We start from the raw sequence: 19,076 nt of genomic DNA, 5'->3' as shown, positions 1-19,076 counted from the left end.
GTCAGCAGGGCATACGGGTGGAGCTGCGAAAGACCCTGCGATGCTTTGCCAGAGCATGCTTCCAGAAGGGATGCTGTCTAACCTGGGGACTAGACTCAAATGCTTTCACGCAGGACTATGTGTCCCACACCTCAAGGGCCGTGGTTCGCAGTGGCCTGAGCACATGCCAAGCACCGTGCCGCTCTGGGGAGCGGCGGATTCACTCGGACTCCGCCGTGAACAGCACGCTGTAAGGGCAGTGATGCAGCCCGGGCTCCCAGTGTAGGCAGGTCACATGCATTAGGGAAGCGACAGAGTCCAAGCAATAGGGAGCGCTGGAGATTGTGGCAAAGTGGAGAGCAGATGTCCCACACACAGGCATTCAGGTGTAGATAAGTTTAAACCTGCCTGTAGGCAAGATGCACTGCCAGCTAGAGACCTCTGGTCTATGCCAAGGTATAAAAGATGCTTTTCAGATGACCCTAGAAACTTTACATTAGTTAGGACTCGTGGTTACATATAACAGAATCCCAGCTGAGAGGAAAGAGAGGATTTCTTACTCACATGACTGGGCTGGTTCAGAGGACTGAAGGGAGTGCTGTAAAAATCAGTGTCTTTGCTGCTCGGACCAGGCACCTGTCGCAGCCAGGACTCCTTCTCCGCCCATCTGACCTCTGCTCTGGCCTGCGTCTTGTGCAGAGGGCAGGGGCCTGGTCTCTGGCAGCCGCGGGCCATAAACCCCAGCAAAAAGAGAGCGTTTTTCTTCTCAAAAGCTGTATGCTCTACTTGAGGCATGTCATCAGCCCCTTGGGACGGTAGTTGTTACAGATGGGCAGGGATTGGAGGGACCGCAATGGAATGAGGTTGTGTGATTGGCCAGGCCTGAGTCCCGTGCCCCAGGCACCTGCCTGGTCCTCATGAGCTTGGAGAGGGGGGTGGGGGGTGGGGGGTGGGGGGTGGGGGGGGGGGACAAGGGATTATTACCAGAAGGACTAAGAAAGCTTGCTGGGCAGAGAAATCTCTCTCCAAGTCTTCTGCCCTCTCAAGTTCCCCAGAAGGATAACCCCCCGTGGTTTTTCCTCTCTTCTTTTATAGCAAAGGGAATTCCCCATGGCCAAATTTTGCTGGAGATTTTATAAATTGCATGCTCCTTTGGCTTAACAGATGGGGAGATTTTATTTTTTTGATGTATCTTCATTGATTTCAGAGAGAGGAAGGGGGAGAGAGAGAGAAACGTCAATGATGAGATGCCCCCGACTGGGGATCGAGCCCGCACCCAGGCCTGTGCCCTGACCGGAAATCGAACCCCGATCGCCTGGATCCTAGGTTGACGCTCAACTGCTGAGCCACGCCGGCTGGGTGGGGAGATTTTTATATATGGCAGACTGAGTTGTGTCATGTTAATTATGACTTGCTGTTGGTTTTGGTTCAAATGTCTCTGAAAAGTTTAAGCTTCTGAATTCTGCACTCAGAAATACTCTGAAAGTGGGACAGTTAAGAGCCGGTAAAAGACAACGGGCTGCCCCAAAGCGCGGCTGGCAGCTGCCTCTGAGGGACGCTGTTCTAGGGAGAGGGTTGCAGCGGACAGAAGTGAACTGTTCTGAGCATCAAAAACACATCAAAAGAACTGCATTTCAGCTATTCGGGCTCTCAGAACTGTGTGAGAGGCAGGATGGAGTCACAGAGCGACCATGTATTTAAATACGGGCCTGCTCTGCCCGGTGTGGCTCAGTGGGTTGGAGCGTTGGCCCATATACCGGGTCGTGGGTTCGATTCCAGTTGGGGCACAGACCTAAGTTTCGGTTGGATCCCTGGTCTGGTCAGGCCATGTGTGGGAGGCAGGCCATCGATGTTTCTCTCTCCCCCTCTCTCTCCCTCCACTCTCTCTAAAATCAATGGGAAAATATCCTTTAGTGAGGATTTAAAAACACAGTAATCATAAAATAGTGGCCTTAATTTTGACAATTCTGTTCCAGATTAATCTTGTTGATATTAAGCAAAGATTTTTAGTGAAGTTAAACATAAACATAATTTCTATTAGCTTAAAAATTTCACTCTTGGTACTAAGTATTTGGTTCATTTGTGCTTTCTGAGTGAACTGATTTCTTTTATTCCAATACACAGTTTTTAAAAATATAAATATATATGTTTCCTGGGATTCTTAATTTTTCTAAGGCTAAGCTACATGGTCTTTTAAGGTAGCACCTCACCTTTCCCGCTTCCCGTCCTGCTCAGGAATCAGACGGCTGTTGAAGCACAGCGCAGACAGTGTCCGACCCTTAGAAATATCTGAGAAGGTTCTTCTGATGGACAGAGAGCAGTTAGAAGACCTCTAACGACACCAACTATAAAGTCCATGATCCTTTCTCGTTGTCGTTTTTCTGACTGCTGCACCTTCACACTTGAGGGCCTATAATATCATTTGTTTGGTTCAGTGAACTAAATTATCACAGTGATCACTTCTGTGGGCTGCTTTGATTTAGAATCGCGTAAGGAGACTCTTAAAGTCTCCTTTCCCAGGTAAACGAAATGAAGCCTCACCTCCTGCAGATACTTCCAAACACCTCCTTCTACTTGGGGTCCAGTTAAACAAGAAGTCATAAAAGTAAAAAACTTAACCTGAGTGGTTCGTATTTTTCCCCACATCTGCATGTGCTGCGTGTGGAGTGATACTCGGTTCATAATCTCCAACAGGGCAGAAGCTTTATTTTTGTTTTATTCATGAGAATATTGAAAGATAAGAAATGACAAAATATCTTGGCTTTATAATTTAAATTTATAGGGAAAATGCATTTTGCTGAAGGAAAGAGAGGACTGCTACTCTGGAGATTTCACCTGATCATCAAACCTTGGGTTTATAGAGCATAGATTTATTTACATATCAGAACTGTCTCCACCTGGGATGAGTTAGGCAGCGAGTCACCTGCATTTCTAATTTCCATAGAAGCTCAGAAATATTTCTCACCCAAAATGTCTATCCTGTTCTTTATGGCTGAAGTTTATCATTAGTTTTCATATGTTTTTAAAAATTTACTATTGCATATTTCCTTTTTTTTTTAAATCTTCACCCGAGGACATTTTTTTCCATTGCTTTTAGAAAGAGTGGAAAGGAGAGGGAGAGAGAGAGAGAGAGAGAGAGAGAGAAACATCGAAGTGAGAGAGACACAATAACCAAATATTCATATTAAAATTTACAACCTAGTAGTTTTAGTACAAATGTGCAGCCATCGATCGCCTTTGTCTGCTTCTAGAACACTTGCTCCCCCACCCGCATCCGCTCCCAGGGCTCTGCTCTTCCCCCGTCTCTCTGAACTGCCTTCGGCCGGACGTTTCATGCAGATGGGACCGTCCCCTCCGTGGCCTTCTGTGACCGTCCTTTCACTTCACATCACCTGTGCAAGGCCTGTCCGTGCTCGTAGCAGTATCAGCGCTTTATCCTTTCAGGGCCGAATAGTAGCCCGCGGTGTGGGTTCCACTCGTCAGCTGACGGGCGTTTGCGTTGTGGTCACTTTGGGGCCGTTGTGAACAATGCTACCGTGCAAATCCGTTGCACATTTCTCTGGGGCACGTGCTTTCCCTCCTGCCGGTCGCGTGCCCGGAGCGGCTGCCGGGCCGTGTGGGGACTCCGTGTGCCGTCGGAGAACTCCCAGGGCCGTCGGAGCCGGGCCCGCGCTTCAGGGCCCCGCGGCCAGGGCGGCTCCGGTTGCCGCACGCGCCCAGCAGCACCGGGGCGTCTCAGTGCCTGTCCTGAAGTTCACTGCTTTTTTCTTAGTGAAAAACTGTTTTCTTTACCAACTCAAATTTGCTGTTGTAGTGAATTTTTTATTTTGGTTATTTTACTTTTCGACTCCAGAATTTCTGTTTGGCTCTTTGAAATGAGTTCTATTTTTTATTATTATTTTCTTTAGGGTGAGACATCATTGCCCTGCTCTCCTTTAGCCCTGCATTGCTTTTGTCCTTTGAGCAGATTGACAGTGGCTAATTTAAACTCTTTATAGCTAGGAAGCCAAAATCTGGGCGTCCTCAAGGACCGTTTCTTCTAAACGCTTCAGTTCCTAAGTAGGAAAGGCTTTCCTGTTTCTTTATGGATAAGAATTTTTTTGTTGGAAAACTGGGCATTTGAGTAATATAATATGACAGCTTTGGAAGTCAGATTCCTACCTTTCCAGGATTTGTTTTTATTTGTTACTGTTTTTGTTGTTTCTGCTGCTGCTGTTCGTTGGAGTGAATTTTCTGGACTACTTCTGTGAAGCCTGCATCCTTCATTGTGCGCAGCCTCTGAAACCCGTGCGCAGGTAGCTCCGTGGCCAGCGAATGACTCACAGAGTTCCTTCACCGCCTTCAACAATCAGTCCCCACCCCTTTGAGGAAGGGCTCCCTGTGCCCAGCGGGACCTTATAGCTCTGCCTTCCCTTCGATTCCTGCTGGTGCGGAGCCTCAGGGTCAGCGGTGGTGAGATACAAAGACCTTCTCAGGTCTTTCCTGGGCATACAAAACACCTGCCCCTGTACGTGGCCTTCTAGAGCCCCAGGACTGTTTCATAACTTTTCAAAGCCTCTTATAGACATTGTGTTTCAGATTTCTATTGTTAAATTTATTCACCTATTTTTTTGCCTTGCTGGTGTTGCAGCCTACGGCAACTGTGATGTTAAACACTCGATATGATTTTTTTCAGAAAACACCACGGGGGTAGAACTGTTTGTACTGCTTGTAGTGAACTCTGAGTCAGGACAAATAGAGACAAATACTGTGAGTGAGGCTTTTCCTGGGAGCTGCCAGACAGGCGAGAGAAGCGTACTTCTTTGGGCTTTGGGGGAACCTCCAAACATGTAATGCCCCCGTGATAGTTGCTAGTCTTTGTGTTTGCCAAGATTCTGCTTTTCCAGGCTACCATGCAGCTGGGGAAAAGGAGTGGGAATGGTCAAGTTAAAACACCATAAATCTTTTTGTTCTTACTGAGATTCAGCCATTTTTCTTAAGTGAGCACTCTTTGGACTCCTGTGAGCCTCTGGATAACTTCCAGGGTTCATAAAAAGTTGATTTTGACAGTTTTTCCTCTGTTATCATTGTGCAGGATGGATTTTCTTATTTTTCTTTTAGAGACAGAGGGAGGGAGGGAGAGAGAGAGACACACACACACACACACACACACACACAGAGCTTTGTTGTTCCACTTACTTATGCGTCATTGGTTGATTCTTGTATGTTCTCTGACCGGGGATCAGAACTGCAACCTTGGTGTATCAGGACGATGCTCCAGCCAACTGAGCTACCGGCCAGGGCCATGGACTTACAAAGATATTTCATTCGCCATTTTTCTTTCTTTATTTTAATTTAGTATCTTCCCTTAAGACAGATGAGACTAGAAACATAAGAAATTGCCCAGTACCCAGTGGAGAGGGGGCACAAGATTGAGTTGGGATAAGGGACTGTAGAGAAAAGGAGCTAGAGATAAATTTCCCATTTACATTAATTTTACATTAATTATTTATTATATTACAGTAATAAATTGCCATAGAGTATATATATATATATGTACATACATACTCTCTAGATCTTTTTTTGTTTTACACAGCACTGTGAAGTTTTACCGTCTAGCTTTCTGTCCCACAGCAGATGTGGGGAAAGGAGCACACCGTAGGGGCTGGTATACTAGGACAACTGGCATGGGAAAGAAGAGTTACCTATGAAGAGATTTACCTGTAGCAATCAGCAGGTGACAAAAAATGTAGCACACGGTGGTACTCACTTTTCATAGGCTTAGCTAAGTCAAAATGAAATGCTCATTTGTGCTCTGTGTTCTTTGCTTTTTAAGACACAGAACGCCTAAATATTTTAGAAAATTTTCTATAAAAAATGTTTAAGGTTTGATACTTAACGTTATAGGCTTCATTTACCTAGAACAGTTATGGCCAACAAATATCAGATATCTAAGTGGTATTGCTGATGAGACATTGCTATATCATTGATGACAAATTCTGTTGAGCAGAAAGCTCCTATAATCATTCATCTAAATATACCATTGTAGTTCTAACTCCAAGTGTCTTCACATGGAGAAAAATTATTAAGCCTCTTGAATGTGGAAAGTTGGACTACACAGGAGTAATGCCTTTGATCGCTTCTTGTACTAAGTCCTTTAAGTTTCTAAAAAGAGTCCTTCAGGTGGAAGTGGAAGGACACTAATTAGTAACACAACAATATATGAAAATATAAAAATACTGGAAAAGGTAAGTATATGATCAAATTCAGAATACTCTAGTACTATGATATGATGATGTGTTAATCACTTAACTCTAGTATAAAGGTTAAAGGGCAAATGTATGAAAAATAACTATAGCTACAATAATTTATTAATGAATACACAATATAAAAAGAGGTAAATTGTGACATCAAAACATAAAATATGGGAGAGGGAGTAAATGGGTAGAGTTTTTGTATGCTATCAAAGTTGTTATCAGCTTAAAATACACTACCCTAGCTATAAGACATTTTATATAAGCCTTGTGGTAAACACAAAACGAAAACCAATAGTAGATACATAAAAGGTAAAGAGAACGGGATCAAAGCATACTGCAGGGAAAATCATCAATTCACAAAGAAATAAAGCAAAAGAAGGTCTAAGGAACAAAGAAACCAAACAGCAAGAAAACAATAAATAAGATGGCGTTAGTAAGCCCTTACCTATCAATAGTTACCTTAAATATAAATGGGTAAAATTCTCTAATCAAAAGGCAAAGAATGACTGACTGAATTAAAAGACAAGAGCCACGTATATACTGCCTATAAGTAACTCACTGCAGCTTTAAGGACGCACAGGCTGGAAGTGAAGGAATGAAAAAAGTTTTATGCAGAAAGAAACCAAAAGAAAGCAAGAGTAGCTATACTTATATCAGACAAAATAGGCTTTAAGCCAAAAACTGTAACAGGAGACCAAGAAAGTAATTATATAATAATAAAAAAAGTCAACTCATCATGTGGATATAACAATTGTAAATATATGTGCATCCAACATAGGAAGCACCTAAATATATTAAGCAGATACTGACAGATCTGAAAGGAAAAAGAGACAAAAATATAGTAATAGTAGTGGAATTCAGTACTCCATTTTCAACATTGGGTAGATGATCCACGCGGAAAATCAATAAGGAAACACTGGATGTGAATCGTACCTTAGAACAAGTGCACTTAACCTAGAAACACAGAACATTGCACCCATCAGCAGCAGCATATGCATTCCTCTCAAGCAGAAATAGAACATTCTCTAGGATAAATCATCTGTTAGTTCACACAACAAACCTTAGCAAACCTAATACAATTAAAATCATGCCAAGTATTTTTTATGACCACAACGGTATGAAACTAGAAATCAGTAACAGGAGGAATACTGGAAAATCCACAAATGTGTTGAAATTAAATAACATACTCTTAAACAACCAATAGGTCAAGGAAGAAATAAAAATGGAAATAAAAAATACTTTGACACAAAAATGGAAACACACGTACCAAAACTTATGAAAGGCAACAAAAGCAGTTCTAAGATGGAAGTTTATAGCTGTAAGTGCCTACATTAAGGAAAACAAAGCTCACAAGTAACTTAAATGTCTACCTTATGAAACTAGAAAAAATAAGGACTGAGCCCAAAGTTAGCAGAAGGAAGTAACAAAGACCAGAGTAGAAATAAACAAAACAGTGACTAGAAAAACTACAGAAAAGATCAATGAAACTAAGCTGATTTTTTGAAAAGATAAGCAAAATTGACAGACCCTCAGCTAGACTAAGTGGAAAGAAGACCCAAATAAATGAAATCAGAACTGAAACGGGGGATATTATAAGTGACACAACAGAAATACAAAGGGTTATAAGAGACAACTATGAATATTATATGCCAAAAAAGTTGGAAAACTTAGAAGAAATGGATAAATTCCTAGAAACATGCAATCTACCAAGACTGAATCATGAATAAATAGAAAATTTGAACAGAATAATAGCAAGTAAGCAGATTAAACCAGTAATCAAAAACCTCCCAACAAAGAAAAGTCCAAGACTAGATGGTTTCACTGGTGAATTCTACCAAACATTTTTAAAGTATTGCTAATCCTTCTCAAACTCTTCTAAAAAACATTGAAGATGAGGGAGCACTCCCAAACTCATTTTATGAGGCCAGTATTACCCTGACACCAAAGCCAGACACTTCAAAAAAAAAAAAAAAGAAAAATAGAAAACCACAGACCAATATCTCTGAAGATAGATCTGAAAATTCTCAACAAAATACTAGCAAACTGAATTCAATAGCACATTAAAAGTATCACACACAATGATCAATTGGGATTCATGCCTGGAATTCAAGGATGACTCAATATACACAAATCAATAAATGTGATACACCACATGAATAGAATGGAAAATAAAAACCATATAATCATTCTAATAGGTGCAGAAAAAGAATTTGATGAAATTTAACATTTTTTATTAAAAAAAAACTCTCAACAAATTGGGTATATAAGGAATATACTTCAATATAATAAAAGCCAGATATGATAGACCTATAGCTAGCATTATACTCGATGGTGAAATGTTAAAAATCATCCCACTGAGATCAGGAACAAGAACAGGGTACCCTCTCACTACTCCTATTTAACATAGTACTGGAAGTCCTTGTCAGAGCAGTTAGACAAGAAATAGAAATGAAAGGCATCCAATTAGAGTCTAAGAAGTAAAGTTGTCTCTGTTTGAAGATGATACAATCTTACAGATGTAAAAATCCTAAAGATTCCACCAAAAAACTGTTAGAACTAATCACTTCAGTGAAGTTTCAAAATACAAAATCAGCATACAAAAATCAGCTGTGTTTCTATACACTAACAATGAAATATTTGAAGAAGAAATTTTTTAAAATCCCATTTACAACAGCATCAAAAACAATAAAATACTTAGGAATAAATTTAACCCAGGGGGTGAAAGATGTGTACATTATAAATTATAAAACATTAATGAAAAAAATTGAAGACACAAATAAATTGAAATCTATCCCATGTTTGTGGATTGGAAGAATATTGTTAAAATGCCCTTACTACCCAAAGCTAGCTATAGATTTAGTGCAGTCGCTGTCAAAATTCCTAAGGCGTTTTTCACAGAAATAGAAAAAAATCCTAAAATTCATGTGGAACCACAAAGGACCCTGAACAACCAAAGCAATCCTGAGAAAGAAGAACAAATCTGGAGGTATCACACTTCCTGATTTCAAACTATATTACAAACCTATAGTAATCAAAATTATATGGTACTGGTACAAAACACACACATCAACTAATGAAACAGAATCAAGAGCTCAGAAATAAACCCATGCATATAAGGTCAACTAATATTTGACAAGTTAGCCAAGAATACTTTACGGGGAAGGATCCATAGTCTCTTTAGTAACTGGTGCTGGGAAAACTGGATAGTCACATACAAAAGAATGAAATTGGACTCCTGTCTTACACCGCTCACTAAAATTTACTCAAAATATATTAAAGACTTAATGTAAGACCCAAAGCTAAAACTTCTAGAAGAAAATATGGTACAGCTTAGTGGTTAGACAATCATATACTTAACATAGTGTTCCCTTTGATATTTCTAGTACCCCAACTGGCACCATACATAGTAATCACAATATTATTGACTATATTTCCTATGCTTTACTTACTTCCCTGTGACTATTTGTAACTACCAATTTGTGATTCTTAGTCCTTTCACCTCCTTCACCCAGTGCCCCAACATTTCCTCCCCTCTGGCAACCACAAGTTCTCTCTTTCTATGAATCTGTTTCCATTTTGTTTGTTTGTTTATATTGTTCCTTAGATTCCACATATAAGGGAAATCATATGGTATTTGTCTTTTCCTGACTGACTTATTTCACTGAGCATAATACCGTCTAGGCCCATTGATGCTGTCTCCAATGATAAGATTTCATTCTTCTTTATGGCCAAGTAATATTCCATTGTATAGATGTGCCACAGCTTTTTTAACCACTTGTCTGTTGATGGGCACTTGGGTTGCTTCTAAAGCTTGGCTAATGTAAATAATGCTGCAATGAACATAGGGAGATTATATATATGTGTGTGTGTGTATATATATATGTATATATATATATACACACACACATACACACACACACATATCCATCCTCTGGCAAGGGAAACAAACAAAACAGAAAAAATGGGATTGCATCAAACTAAAAAGTTTTTGCATAGCAAAGGAAGCCATAAAAACCCCCACAAAACACAACCTATTAAATGGTAAAACATATTCTCCAATGATACATCTGATAAGGGGTTAATATCCAGAGCTTATAAAGAACTCATACTGCTCAACACCAAAAAAACAAACAAATTTAAAAATGGTCAGAGGACCTGAATAGACACTTCTCCAAAGAGGACATATGGATGCCAAGAGACATATGAAAAGATGCTCAATGTGAGCATCATTGGAGAGATGCAAATTAAAACCACAATGAGATGTCACCTCACACCTGTCAGAGTGGGCGCCATCAATAAATGTACAAACAACAAGTGCTGGCGAGGGTGTGGAGAAAGGGGAACCCTAGGGCACTGTTGGTTGGAATGCAGGCTGGTGCAGCCACTGTGGAAAACACTGTAGGGTTTCCTCAAAAGATTAAAAATGGAACTGCCTTATGACCCAGTGATTCCATTTCTGGGGATTTATCTAAAGAAACCAAAACACTAATTCAACATTAGACTTGACAACAATCATTTTTGGATCTGAAACCCAAAGCTCAAGAAACAAAAGTAAAAATTAACAAGTAGGACTGCATCAAACTACATCTGTAGTAAAAGAAACAATCAACAAAATGAAAAGGCAACCTATTTTTCAAACCTATCTATCAGATAAGGAGTTAATATCTAAAATATATTTTAAACTCATTGATATTGTTAATATAACAAAAATTAAAAATAGCAAAAAAAAAAACACAACAATTAAAAATGGGCAAGAGAATAGAAATTTTTCAAAGACATACAAATGGCCAAGGTACGTGAAAAGGTGTTCAAAATCTTCAATCATCAGGGAAATGCAATTCAAAACCACCATGAGATAGCTCCTTAGGATGTTAGGATGGCTGTTATCAAAAAGACAAGCGACGAGTGTTGTAGAGGACACGAAGAGAAGGGAATTCTTGTGCACTGTTGGTGGGAGTATAAACTGGTGCAGCCACTATGGAAAACAATACGGAGTTTCCTTTAAAAAATTAAAAATAAAACAACCATATAACCCATCAATCCCGCTGTTTAGTATATATCCAAAGGAAATGAAATCACTCTCTTTAAGAGATACCGGCACTCCCCTGTTCATTGCAGCGTCATTCACAATAGCGAAGCCATGGAGAGCCTAAGTGCCCACCGGTGGGCGAGTGGATAAGGGAGACGGGCATGCACATACCTGCACTACAGGAATGCCGTGCAGCCAGAGAAGAGGAGATCCCGCCCTTTGTGACAGCATGAATGGACCTTGGGAGCAAGATGCCAAGTGAGTTAAGTCAGACAGAGAAAGACAAATACCACATGTTCTTCTATGTGAGATCTGAAAAACCTAACTCATGGAAATAGAGACTAAAGTGGTGGTTGCCAGGGGCTGCAGGTAGGGAAAACTGGAAAATGCTGGTCACAGGGTACAAACTTCCAGTTACAAGGCGAATAAGTTCTGGGGATCTAATGTACAGGATGGTTACTATAGTTAACAATACTGTACCATATATATGTGAAAGCTGTTAAGAGAGTATATCTGAAATGTTATCACTGCACAAAAAATGGTAATTCTGTGAGGTGATGGACAGGCTAATGAATATTATTGTGGCCAACATTTCACATCAAACCATCACATTGTACACCTCAAACTTGCATATATTGTATGTCAGTTATATCTTAGTAAAGCTGAAAAGGAGAAAAAGACATTATATAAAAACCAAGGACATTTTAATAAAGTTTGTAATAATATGTCTATATTGGTTCATTAGTTGTGACAAATGACAATAGCAGAACATCAGGGAAAGTGGGTGTGGGGTATGTGTGAGCTCTTTGTGTGAGCTCTTTGTACGATCTTTGCAACTTTTCTGTAAATATAAAACCGTTCTAAAATGTAAAACTCTAATTTCTTAAAAAAGAAAATATTTAAGAAGGCTGCCCCGTCCCATTTTTGCTGCAGGATCTTTATTAGAAGAAAAGATCAATGTGCGGATGCTCTTGGCTGAGAAAGTCGCCCTAGCTGGATGCGCGCGCACGGCCCTTCCTGCAGGCGTCTTCAGTAGCGGCGAAGCAGGCTGCCTGCAACATGGGCCGTTACCACAAATGCCATGAGCCATTTTGATGTTGACAGTGTGTCGTTTCTTTCTGCAGCGTCCTGGCTGGTTACAATGGCACCATCTTTGCATACGGGCAAACAGGCAGCGGGAAGACCTTCACCATCACGGGAGGGGCGGAGCGCTACAGCGACAGGGGCATCATCCCAAGGACACTGTCCTACATTTTTGAGGAATTGCAAAAGGTATGAAACTATATAAGTTCGTTTTGTACTTGATATAGTCAGCAGAAGTTTACCGTGGGCAAGAAATTTATTGTGACATTTTATTATATTGTATCTAAATGAGCAGGTATTGTTGTGCAATATTCCTGGTCTTTTCATGGAAGGGAAGTTTGGATTTTGCTGAAGAAATGGAAATTAAGAAGGTGCTTCTCACTGAAGGGACGCTGTTTCAGCAAAGGCTCAGAGGGAGCTCTTTCTGATTCACATGAAGGTTAAAAAGGAACCGGCAATGCATTCCACAACTGATACCTTATTAAGAAAGTGAAGAATGCCCCTTTGCCAAGACAGCCCTTTATTCTAGCTGCTAAAGCACTGACTAGGATATTGTGATTGCTCCCTTATCACACTTTTTATAGAAGCCTACAGGAATCTACCACAGTGAAAATCCTATTGCAGTTAATATTTCTATAAGGACAAATTCCCAGCTGTAATATATGCGTCACTGTGTAGCTCCAAGTGCCAGTTGCTTTATCAGTATGCGATACAATGAACACAGCTAACAACGTAGTTACCCTTATCCCCACTTTATGTTTGGGAAGACTAAGTCTCAGGTTAAATAGCATTCTCTAGGTCCTTATAAGGTGCTCAGCTGGAGATCCACCCAGGTGTGTGTGAGGCCAAACTCTGTGCTTTTTATCTCTGCACTCACTGCCTCTGTATCCCAGACTGGATTTGTTTCACTGGTTGTGTTTAAACAGACTCTCTACTGTGAGCCGCTTCTCTGGGTTTCAGTTCTCCCCTCTGTGAAAGTGGGGGGTTGAATTTACTAGAGGATCTCCAGCTCGCCTAGTAGCTCCAACAGCTGCTTGGTTGTACTAATTCTGTGTAACAAATGTCCTAACTAGGTCAGTGTAACAGCCACTCCAACATTTCCCGACTGTATGCTGTTTGCATTTTAAGTTGCAACAATGAGAAGAAATTGCTGAGATCTGCAGGATTCTAATTTCCATCCATAAAGTAGCAATTACCCATTAGTTCAGCTCATCTCTCACTGGCTCAGACATTCCAACTCTGCCTGCCAGAATATTTGGAACAGAGAGTTGAGCAGAGTGTACACGCTGGCTCCAGATCCCTTCCTTTCATTTACTCATTTATTTCTGACATTAGCTGTTTTGTTTTTCCCCAGATTTCACAAACTGGGAATGTAATTTCTAATGGTGTCTATTGCTGCGGCCTAATGTAGAAGCCTGTTGTCTGGGAGAGGCCGACCTGCTTCTACTTTGCAGCATGTGGACTTGGGCAGTTCCTAAAGTTTCAGGCCTGTGGAGCTGCTCTGAGAGCTGAGCATACTGTACATTGTCCAGTTTCTGGCACATATTAGGTGCTTATACTGTACATTGTCCAGTTTCTGGCACATATTAGGTGCTCAATACAGGCTCGTTATTACTACAGCTGTCAATATCCACATACAGCAGGTCCTCGAATAACGTCATTCAACCGTCTTATTATAATGCTGATGAGAAGCTGCAGGAACGTAAATTTTGTTTATTTAACTAGCCTATGGTAAAACTGGTTTGGTTATACATCGTTTAAAGCCACAGAACCCATCAACAGCGTTAAGTGAGGACTTACTGTACTATATATGCATGTGGACAGAAGACCCCTGACCAATTTCAAAGAACCCTTTGAAACTCAGAACAAATGAAGCCAATACCCCTGATAAAGTTAATCAGGGTAAACAAATGCTTTCCTAATAGAAAGTATATATGTCTCTCTTTAAATTTTTTCTGTGGTTACCAAAATACATTTCTAAAAGTCTACCTGTCTCCCCAGCACCTACCATGTGTCAGGTTCATTGTTTTATGTGTTTGTCGTCAACATTACTCTAAACCCCATTTCATTCCGAATGGTCCAATTTACAGCCAGGACAACCCTTTGTAAATGGACGGTTTCCGTGATGGGGACGGGCACACTCATTGCAATCAAACTGAGCTGCGGCAAAACGAGTCAGAGGCGGCCTGAAGTGCGTCGTAAAGTTTTTCTGCAATGTATAGCCGAAAAATGCAGGCAGGCGCTCAGCTGTCCCTAATCGATTGCTCTAGAGGGCCACCTGGAGTGCTCTAGAGTTCTTAAATAAAACATTTGATTTCTGCAAAGTACTTTTTTCAAGATAAACTAAGAGCCAGTACATACCGGGTCCTGCAGTGCCTATGAGTGTGATAGGAGCACATTTTCAACTATTTTAGAAGAAGAAAACCGAGTCCATTGATTTTAGAAATCACTGCTCGTTATTTTTGAGTATTGTGAGGTTCAGACTTGTTTTGGGGCAGAAGAGAAGGCTGTCTGCAGGAACATGTGTGTTACATTACAGTCTGGCAACCCTAGACACTGAAAAGGGCAATAAGGAAAGGTAGCTGCCACATCGCTCGGTGGGTTGCATTCCAGTAAAAGCCCAGAAAATGCAGGGGCTGGAGGAGCCAGAGGCATTACCCCGCCCATCTCAGGGCTGTGGGCCTGCGTTTCCCTGCTTTTTATGATTCCTTCTCATTTCTGGAAGAAGACAGTGTCTCCACTGCAAATGGACGTACAAGTTAGCTGTTCTCTCTGCCTCTTTTCCTTTCTCTTTATATTCACATATTGAATTCTCCATTTGAAGGCTTTAGAAATAGTAAAACTAATGACAGCGATAGTAATAAGAGCAGCGACTACAACAGTTTGTTGGTGCCTATTACAGGCCACTTATTTTTGGTAGGATTTTAAACACAGAGCCCTATATTTCTGTCGCAACAGATAGGCAAGACAAGGGTTATTATCCCCATTTTCATGGTTAAACAACTGAGGCTAAGGGTAGAAATGGCAGATCCAGTATTTAAACCCAGTTCTTGGTCTGATGCTAAGATGAGCTCAGAAGGGTGTGCTAGAACTTTAAACCATAATCCGTGAAATATTTCAGATACATTCAGGTAAGTTTTAGAAATGTGTTGTTTTAACAGGATCTCGGGATGTTGCCGTGGCCTTTAATCTTCTCTGAGAATCTTCCAGAGAGGAACAGCATGTACAGGGTGGGGCAAAAGCAGTTTTACTATTGTCCGTATGGAAAATAATACAATAATTAGTAAGTGATAATACAAGAATAAACTCTGTTTTGTGTACTCACGACTATAAACCTACACTTTTGCCCCACCCTATATGTGTTGACCGTGGATCAGTTTTTCCAAGAGTACTTCATGGAATGTTTTAGGAAACACTGCCTTAGACTAAAGGCTACACAGAGTCTGTCTGGTATTTATAGTCTCTGATACCTGCACTAAGCCAAACTTCAACCCAGAGAATTATGTTGGACTGTGCCTTCTCCAGGCTAGGGTGCTAGTGTCGCCGATGGATCATTTGCAGGATGAGCAGCCAGAGACCCCACATTGGTGGGATTTCTAGCATTTAGGTGGGAGAAATTTGTTCCATGGAGATTCAGCCCATGCTGTCACCTTCCCAGAACAGCAGAATGTGAAATTTCAGCTGTGGCTTGGGCATTTTACTACATTCGTGTGCTGGCTGAGAGTTGCCTTAATTTTTCATGTATTATTTTGTTTTAGTGAAATAGTGGTATCTTTGTTCGAATGGTTTGAGCTATTTCAGGACCAGAGAATTATATTAATTTTAATCTGAAGACGATGTAGGGAGTCATTATCCAGCTTCCTTGCTTTGATGGATATGGAAACTGAGGCCTGACATAGTAGGGCTCGCAGCTAGTAGAACTAGGTTCCAGCTGCAGGGCTACAGGCCACTGCTCTCTCCCCATCTCTGCGGCCTGCTCCTCTCTCTCCTTGAGCAACATCTGTTAAATGGATTGTCTTGGATGCGGATGAGAGTTGACCAGGAGGCTTGTCTTAAGTAAACCCCTGTGAACAGTCACTCTGACAACCTGCTGACCCTCTGGCACAAGGCACAGTGTATTCTCCCCTTATGAGAAACAGGATATCTGCATAATATTTTGGGAGGAACAACAAGAAGGTGATATTATTTGATATTTTATATTAAAAACTGAACTTGGAATTTTCTCAAGAGCTGAAAAAATTCCGTTTTATTCCGCTGCAGTGGGAGTGGGTTCTTTCTGTCTGTTGGCAGAACCAAGACCAGAACCGTAGAGCCAGTCCCCTTGACTTTTTATCCTAATTCCATTGGTACCTATGTCATTGCATTTCAGCAGTGACGCATAGAAATCACCTCTCTCTAATCAATAGCAGAGTACCCCTGATTTGCCACTTGGGCCAGAAAACTTAACCAGATAAGGTACAGGCGGTGAACTAGTAATGTCCACCCTTATGATTACTTGATTGACTTAACTATTTCTGTCCCCTGGAATTTACTTTACATTATCTAATTATTGTCTATTATCTATTTATGTCACTAGAAAATATGAATATTAGAAAAGTTAAAAAAGATTTGTGATTAAAGATGGAAACACTTTTGCTACTGAAGTTTTTAAACCAAAGTAACAGTCTGTGTTCTTTTATGAATAGACTATTCACAGAATACAAGTTTATTTTTTCTTGGTAACCTTTTATTTCGGTCTGGAAAGTAAAAAATGGTCTTACACGGTTCCGCTACCCAGGCAGCTCACCGTAAGTGTAGACTGACTTGTTACGTGGACCGTGGAGCCCATACAGAGTAACCGACTGAGGTTGCTTATAACCATGGGTATTGGCCATTAAAAAAAAAGCTCCATGCATATGGTAGCTGGCAACTTGAAAGTGTCATGAATCGAAAATGTAAACCATACAAAGTGTGAGAGAAAAGGGGAAACTGTGGGGTAATCACAGTGATAAATGTGCTCATCTTCCTCTCAGCCGAGTCGTTATTTCAGGCCATTAAATGACGTCTCTCCCTTTCCCAATCAGGACAGCAGCAAAATATATACAACGCACATTTCTTATTTGGAAATCTACAATGAATGCGGTTATGATCTATTGGATCCAAGACATGAAGCCTCCAGTTTGGAAGATTTGCCGTGAGTAGCAGAACAACAAAGAACAGGGGAAATTGCTTTCAGATGTTTCCTTCAATTGTTTTCTCTGAAACTTTGCATGTTTCTGGTCGCAATTGTAATTAACAAGCTCTGGATAACAGAATCTTTTTGTAATATAATGGATACCTTTTCATAGTGACAGGAACTGAACCTGCTTAGAGCTCACTCCTTGGGAAAGCCTCTCGGAGCTGCCCCAAGGAGCAGTGAGCGCCCCGGACTGATGGGGCGGGACAGTGCTACTTTCCTCCCGCCACATGAAACCCTCCACGCCTCTAATTGTGGCCTTTCCCTGAAGGAGGTATTCAAATTAGGGTTCCTGCAGCAATGAGAGAATCTGAAAGAAAATAAAACTTTAAGTTTCCCCAAATCCTTCTCGACTGTTATTAAGACCAACAGTGACAATCATTTGGTCACAATCGGCCCTGATCGTTTCGTGACCGAACTATAAATAGAGTGTTCAGAGCTTATCTAATCCTGGAGCAAGTTGCCCTGCCAGCATTTCTATAACATTACTCACTGCTTGTTTGAATATCTGCCTGAATTAGACATATGTTAATTGGCAACAATGCATATACTTTATCCAGACATCTTCATATATGAGAAGATGCCAGAACCAAGAAAACACATTTTAATGTTCTTCTTATTAAATATTCTAAAGCAATTAAATTTTATGTATATTAATCCTCTACCAAAAAGATCAACAACCAGGTATTTAATTTGTAAAGGAAATAAGAATAATAAAGAAAATAAGTTATACTCTTTGCACCACCTTTATACGTATTCTTCCTTTAATGTTCATTGATTGTTTTTACATATCATCTCTTTTATGCTTACTGTATTCATTAGAGGAAGTTAGAAAAAGGGATGATTGTTGCTACTCTAAATATTTGTCTAAGAATTAAGAGAAAGAAAAAAAAAAAACAGAGTTAAGAGAGAAGAAAAATTACTGACTTTGTGGAAGACATTCGCCTTAAAGAAACTATTGGAATTATGTTTACGAAAAGGTAAAAGTTTCCTATCACTACTAAAATAAATCTACTATGTTACAAAACAATTCTGTCATCCAGTATTTGCTAACTGCAATGGAGACCAGAAAGAGTGGCTTTACACACTGGGACAAGCTCTTGCTGAAGTCCTACCTGCCTAGTTCCCTGGTTGGTTTCATTGTTGTGGGCGGGAAGGTGCCAAACACTCTGAACACCATCCAAAAAGGTAAAATCTCATGGGAACAACATTAACGACAGGAGGCGTGACTGGAAAGGCCAGGTGCTGAGGAGTCATGTGAAGTAAAAGCTGAGGGACCAGCTGAAGCTGGCTTCTGAGGGACTCAAACAGCAGGCTTTGGTGAGAGATTGCTCTTCATTCTTACAGGTGTCTTAATTAGTTTTCCAGCTCCAGTTGGGCCTATATACCTCTAGGCTAAATCTCAATTAAAATTGCTTTTAACAAGTCACATCTACACCGAAGATCATAAAGCCTGCTTAGCAATAATACAGAAATGAAGGGCTTGGCTGTAATGACCATGAAGGAGGAGATGTAAATCTGAGAGATATGCAAC

General features: G+C 40.6%; 1 protein-coding gene across 2 annotated transcripts in view; it reads left to right on the top strand.

Annotated features, from left to right (window-relative positions):
- The window catches only part of KIF6 (kinesin family member 6), a 335,606-nt gene that overhangs the window by 57,826 nt on the left and 258,704 nt on the right, over positions 1-19,076 (top strand). For both annotated transcript variants that reach the window (XM_081140158.1, XM_081140157.1), the window contains exons 4-5: positions 12,369-12,516; positions 17,391-17,500. In XM_081140158.1, coding sequence (XP_080996284.1) covers positions 12,369-12,516; positions 17,391-17,500 — 258 coding nt within the window. The remainder of the gene's footprint in view (positions 1-12,368; positions 12,517-17,390; positions 17,501-19,076) is intronic.

Source organism: Miniopterus schreibersii (genome assembly GCF_964146895.1).
Source record: "Miniopterus schreibersii genome assembly, chromosome: 6".
Classification (NCBI taxonomy): Eukaryota; Metazoa; Chordata; class Mammalia; order Chiroptera; family Miniopteridae; genus Miniopterus; species Miniopterus schreibersii.
The sequence above is the reverse complement of the archived record's forward strand: the minus strand, read 5'-3'. Positions and strand labels throughout refer to the sequence as shown.